Source organism: Mus pahari, chromosome 20, assembly GCF_900095145.1.
Source record: "Mus pahari chromosome 20, PAHARI_EIJ_v1.1, whole genome shotgun sequence".
Taxonomy (NCBI): domain Eukaryota; kingdom Metazoa; phylum Chordata; class Mammalia; order Rodentia; family Muridae; genus Mus; species Mus pahari.
The window spans coordinates 33,276,525-33,282,551 of NC_034609.1; the positions used below are offsets into that span (position 1 = coordinate 33,276,525).

Consider the following 6,027-nt stretch of genomic DNA (forward strand, 5'->3'; position numbering starts at 1 on the left):
GAACTCACTCTGTAGACCAGGCTGGCCTCGAACTCAGAAATCCGCCTGCCTCTGCCTCCCGAGTGCTGGGATTAAAGGCGTGCGCCACCACGCCCAAATTCTTACCTCTCTTCAATCCCGGCACCTGTTCCTTCCTCTGTGTCTGGCTGGGCATCCTCTCCCTCTCCCTTCAACACACCTGATTCTTTCCCACAGTTCCCAGCTCTTCTCAGATGTTCTGCCTGCCCTCTCTTGCCTCAGTTGTAGGCTGCTCAGCTCTTTGTTAACCCTTCAGGTGATGGAGCAGAGTGTTTACAAAGCACTGAGACAGGCGATGCTTCATAAAGATGACAGTGCCAAAGTCCAGACAGCCTCAGCTCTGCTGGCACAGAAACCAACATTTGAATAATACAAAGACAGCTTTACACGGTACACTAGATTATCCCAACACTTCATAGCTATAATGTTGCTGCTGTTATAAATCATAATGTAAATATTTGTCATCTCTTATAATATTCTTAGCTGGATATTCCTCAAAATAAAATCTCTAGGGAGCGAAAAACAACAGCAGTTTAAAAAAAAAAAAAAAAGAAATGACATTGTTTGAGGGGAATCTTCAAGTTTCTGTGAAGTGTTGAAATTGTTAATTAACAAGCATGTAGTCTTGCTTAACATAACCTAGAATGTAATCTTTGTTTTCCAATGGTCTTAGGTGACTCCTGTGAAAGGGTCATTTGACCCCCAGGTTTAGACTCTGTGCCACTTGTACTATAAAGATCTCCTTGTGACTCCTGGGTGGGTGCTAGGTGATGTATGTGACAACTTTCTTGGCTCAGTCACTTGTCAGTGGTTGCATATTCTAACGGTAGTTTGTTGATTGATTTTTTTTTGTTTTGTTTTGTTTTTTGTTTTTTCGAGACAGGGTTTCTCTGTGTAGCCCTGGCTGTCCTGGAACTCACTCTGTAGACCAGGCTGGCCTCGAACTCAGAAATCCGCCTGCCTCTGCCTCCCGAGTGCTGGGATTAAAGGCATGCGCCACCACGCCCGGCTGTTGATTGATTGACTGGCCTATAACCGACTAGAAAGGATTGAAGTGAGCTTTTGTTTGTCTTGTTTCCTCTTAGAGTTCTGAGTAGTCTGAGTCTTCGGAAACTGATGGTAGGACACAACCACATCCATGTCCTCCCCTCCCTGGTGGAGCACATTCCCCTCGAGGTACTGGATATCCAGCATAACACTCTCTCCAGGCTGCCAGACGCGCTCTTCTCCAAGGCCTTAAAGTGAGTGCTGCAGAGGAGGAGTCATTGCCTCCCCAACTGCCCGCCCCGCCCCGCCCCGCCCCGCCCCACCTGAGTCATCTCTGTGTTTATAGTTTTCCTCATATTCCAGCTCTGAGTTGAAGTGACTATTCAGTACTTAATTATGTATGTGGTAGATGATTTCAGCAGGCTGAGGACACTCAGGGTTTCACTGTGTTCAGAGAGAAATAGCTTCAGGTGGAGCCTTTGATGAATTTCAGCTTTGCACTGAGGAAAAAAGGACACACTACTAAAGTCAGTTTTATTTTAGCTTGATCAAGTAGTCTCTGAGTTATGGTTTTCCAAACTTCCAGAACATTAGTTACTTGCTTTGAAAAACATGAATTTAAACATAATATCCTTCTAGAGGGTATTGTTTGCCATCTTGTAAATTAGTAAGTACATAATATGTCTTCCTGTTTTAATATTTGTAATCAGGTTTACCTAAATGTCATCTTTAAAGAAAAAGTAGGTGTGTGTGTGTGTGTGTGTGTGTGTGTGTTGCTAGGGATTAAGTTCAGAGTATTGCTCTTAGTAAGTACTGCTCTACAGTTCAGCAATCCTAGCCCAGGGGAGCTGGTTTTAATGGCAGTCTTTATAGTAAGAAGGGAGCGTAGAGCTGGAGAAACAGCCAAGGAGTGGGGAGTTGACCCAGGCTCAAAGTGTGACACACCCCCCCCCCCAAGGAGTCCACAGGTTTCTTGTTTCCTGATTTCCAGCTTATGCATCTCTTATCATAATATTCTTAGCTGGATATTCCTCAAATAAAATCTCTAGGAAGCGAAAAACAACAGCAGTTAAAAAAAGAAATGACATTGTTTGAGGGGAATCTTCAAGTTTCTGTGAAGTGTTGAAATTGTTAATTAACAAGCATGTAGTCTTTTTTTTTTTTTTTAAAAGATTTATTTATTTATTCTATGTAAGTACACTGTAGCTGTCTTCAGACACTCCAGAAGAGGGCATCAGATCTTGTTACAGATGGTTTGTGAGCCACCATGTGGTTGCTAGGATTTGAACTCCGAACCTTCTGAAGAGCAGTCGGGTGCTCTTACCTACTGAGCCATCTCACCAGCCCTAGAATGTAATCTTAAGTGACTGAAGATAATTAGTGCAGTGCTGTCAGAACTGACACACATGATCCTCACAAACTTCAAAGCTTACTGGGGTGCTGACTGTGACACATGTCCTTTAACACACGTTGAATAGGGGAGCTCAGTTGGTAGAGTGCTTTGCTCACAGGCTCGAGGATTTGAGCTCTGTTACCTAGAACTCAGGAAAACTGCAGGGCATGGTAGTGTGTGATTATTGCTCTGGCACACATGTGGTGGAGACATATGGACGGACCTCTGGGGCTTGCTGGCCAGCCACTTTAGTCTAATGGGTAGCACTGAGGCCAATGAGAGATTCCTAGCTCCAAGGACGTAGGTAGCATTATTTAAAATTACATTTATTCTGTGTGTGTGTATGTATGTGTACACATGTGCTTATGCATGTTCTATAGTACATGTGAAGGTCAGAAGACTGTTTTGTGCAGTCAGTTCTTTCCTGCCTCATGGGTTCTGGGGATCAAACAGGTTATCAGTGTTGGTAGAAAGAGCCTTTACCTGCTAGGTTGTGTTACCATCCTGTGGGTGGCATTTTTGAAGATGACACTCAGGATCGTCCTCTTGTCTACACACACACACACACACACACACACACATGAAAGACAAGTTTAATGTGATGTTTCCTTTCATTGAGGATATTCTATGTTTATAAACGTATTCTGCCCATTATTAAAATTATACCATGGTTTGTTAGATTGACAATGATTAAATTGATATCCAACACTGTAGATAAAAATATGGATTGCATTCTTCTTGTATAAGTGCAATTTGGACTTAATCTTAGCCAAAATGCTAAGAAACAACAAAATTGCTATTTGATATAGCTCTTTTGGATCCTAAGTTAAACAGGCAGTATATTTTTAAAAACCATTAAAAACCATGTATTCCTTTGATCTCATAAATTCTGTTTTTAGAATTGTACACTAGGAAAATAATTGGATAATAACACAAGATTTTCATTGTAGTATCTATACTGATATATGTACCAAAGTGTAAATACTCTATGTAGATACACCATCACTATTATGGGATTAATTAAATACATTATGATTTGTTACAAAGAGACAAAATGTTTTGAAGGTCATCTATGTTCCTTCTTGCCATCTGGTTTTGAGTTACATAGAGAGAAGATTTCCTGGGGAACTTATTCTTGACTTTGGGAGCTTGGCAGCCTCATTCCGTGTTGCACGGGCATGATGGTTTCTACTTAAGAAGGTCACAGACTCAAAGGGAGCGATGTTCTGTCAGCCTCAGGTACTTGAATGCATCTGCAAATAGTCTGGAGTCTTTGCCTTCTGCATGTGCTGGAGAGGAGAGTCTGAGTGTGCTGCAGCTGCTGTACCTGACCAGCAACCTTCTGACAGACCAGTGCATACCTGTTTTGGTCGGGCACCCACACCTGCGAGTTCTGCACCTTGCAAACAACCAGCTCCAGTCCTTTCCTGCAAGGTGAGTGAGCGCACACATGGGGTGCTTTCAGAATAAAACCCAGACACGTGGGACTTGCTGGTGCTGTGACTTCGTTACCTCAGCAGGAACGTCTTGCTTAATGTGTCCCTGGTTAGGTGGGGAATAGCCAGACAAGCTGCAGTTAAAATGTGCTTGATTTTGTTTTAATTACTTAATAATAATCTGAGAATATTCTACCCAGAAAAGTACAAGGTTATGAAATAAAATTTAAATCTCTTAAGTGTTTTCTTGTCAGCACTGTATTGTATGTTGTCTGACAGTTTATTCTTTACGTGTACTTGTATAAAATGTGAGATACCTGTCACATACTGTATTATGTGCTTCTGTCCTTGAACCTACAGTCAGATTGGGATAGATGAGCGTCTTGGAGTGGTTCTCACTTTTCTTTTTTTTTTTTTTTTAATTTTATTTATTATATGTAAGTACACTGTAGCTGTCTTCAGACACCCCAGAAGAGGGCATCAGATCTTATTATGGATGGTTGTAAGCCATCATGTGGTTGCTGGGATTTGAACTCATGACCTTCAGAAAAGCAGTCAGTGCTCTTAACCGCTGAGCCATCTCTCCAGCCCCAGTTCTCACTTTTCTAATGCTGCAACCCTTTAATACAGTTCCTCATGTTGGGGTGACTCCAAGCCATAAAAGTGTTTTCATTGCTACTTCATTCATAACTTTAATTTTGCTACTGTTATAAATCCTAATGTAAATATTTTTGGAGATGAGAGGTTTGCAAAAGGCGTTATAAATCATAGGTTAAGATCATCTGGTCTGGGCAGTTTCCATGCAGCATAGCAAGTCCAAGACATTGAAGATCCCAGTTGGGGAGCTGGAAAGATGGCTTAGTCAAGAGTGCTTGCTACTATTCCAGAAGACTTGAGTCCAGTTCCCAGCACTCATATGCATGGCTGAATCAGCTCCGAGAGATCGAATTCTCTCTTCTGGCCTCTGAGGACACCTGCATGGTATGGCATACACCCACACAGACACATAAGTAAACAGAAATTTTTAAAAAAGGTTGCCAGTTAGGGGTTAGGCCTGGAGGAGTGAGGAATATTAGGTAACAATCTATAACTGTAAAAAGTCAAAATGGAAACAGTGTCCATGGAAGAATTAATATATTTCAAAATAAAATTGACTTAAAAAAATTGTTGCTAGAGTTCTTGCCTAGTATACACAAGCCCCATGCCCCATCCCCAGCCCCGCATAGGGCAGGTGTGGTAGCACACACCTATAACCCCAGCATTTGAGAGATAGAAGCAGGAGGATCAGAAATAAAGGCCATTTTCAACCACATATCAAGTTTGAAATCAACCTGGAATACACAAGACCCTGCTCCCCATACCCACTTCCAAAATTCTATCGTTTAAAAAAAAAAAAAAAATTTCTGGGGCCGGAAAGATGGCTAGGCAGTTAAGAGCACTGACTGCTCTCCCAGAAGACCTGGATTCACTTCCCAGCAGCCACATGTCAGCTCACCATTGTCTGTAACTCTTAAGTCAAGGGTTTTGATACCCTCACACAGACACCCATGCAGACCAAACACCAATGCACATAAAATACATAAATTCAATAAATAAATCAATAAGCAAATTAAAAAACAAAATATTTTTTCTTTGTTAAGTTTTTTAGGTTAGTGTATGAGTTTTGTTATAGCCTCTTCATAAATATGTGTCATTACATTTGTTATCATTTTCTCTCCCTACTGTCTTCAAAAAATAATGTGTATATATAAATATGTAGCCCTGGATATTCTAGAACTCAGTATGTAGACCACAGTTCCACCTGCCTCTATTTCCAAAGTACCGAGAGTAAAGACACGGGGACTAGGCTGGCTTTAATGGAATTTATATTCTTTAATACAATTTATGTTGAACATAGTCATACATTCATAGCTTCTCTCTCCACTCCCAGCCTTCTCTCACCCAGTTCTGTGATTTTTTTATCCCTATCAACTCTGGTTTGTAATGCCCAAGTAGCCTTAGGGAGGGAGGCCTGCCTGGTGAGTATTTTTGTCCTAACATGGGTCACATCTTTAAAGCAAGTTGACTCTCCCAGTGGCTACCAAATACCAGTAGCTCTTCAGTTAATGGTAGAATTTCCTGCCCACCTTGCCCTTTCAATACTAGGGGGTTTTATCTAGCTTGAGCCTGTGCAAGTCTTTTTTTTTTTTTTTT

The 6,027-nt window shown here is 41.3% G+C and overlaps 1 protein-coding gene across 1 annotated transcript in view; it reads left to right on the plus strand.

Moving 5' to 3' along the window:
• Phlpp2 (PH domain and leucine rich repeat protein phosphatase 2) overlaps positions 1 to 6,027 on the plus strand; it is a 77,317-nt gene that overhangs the window by 56,869 nt on the left and 14,421 nt on the right. Inside the window, exons 12-13 of the mRNA XM_021220319.2 lie at positions 1,104 to 1,259; positions 3,632 to 3,832. Coding sequence (XP_021075978.1) covers positions 1,104 to 1,259; positions 3,632 to 3,832 — 357 coding nt within the window. The remainder of the gene's footprint in view (positions 1 to 1,103; positions 1,260 to 3,631; positions 3,833 to 6,027) is intronic.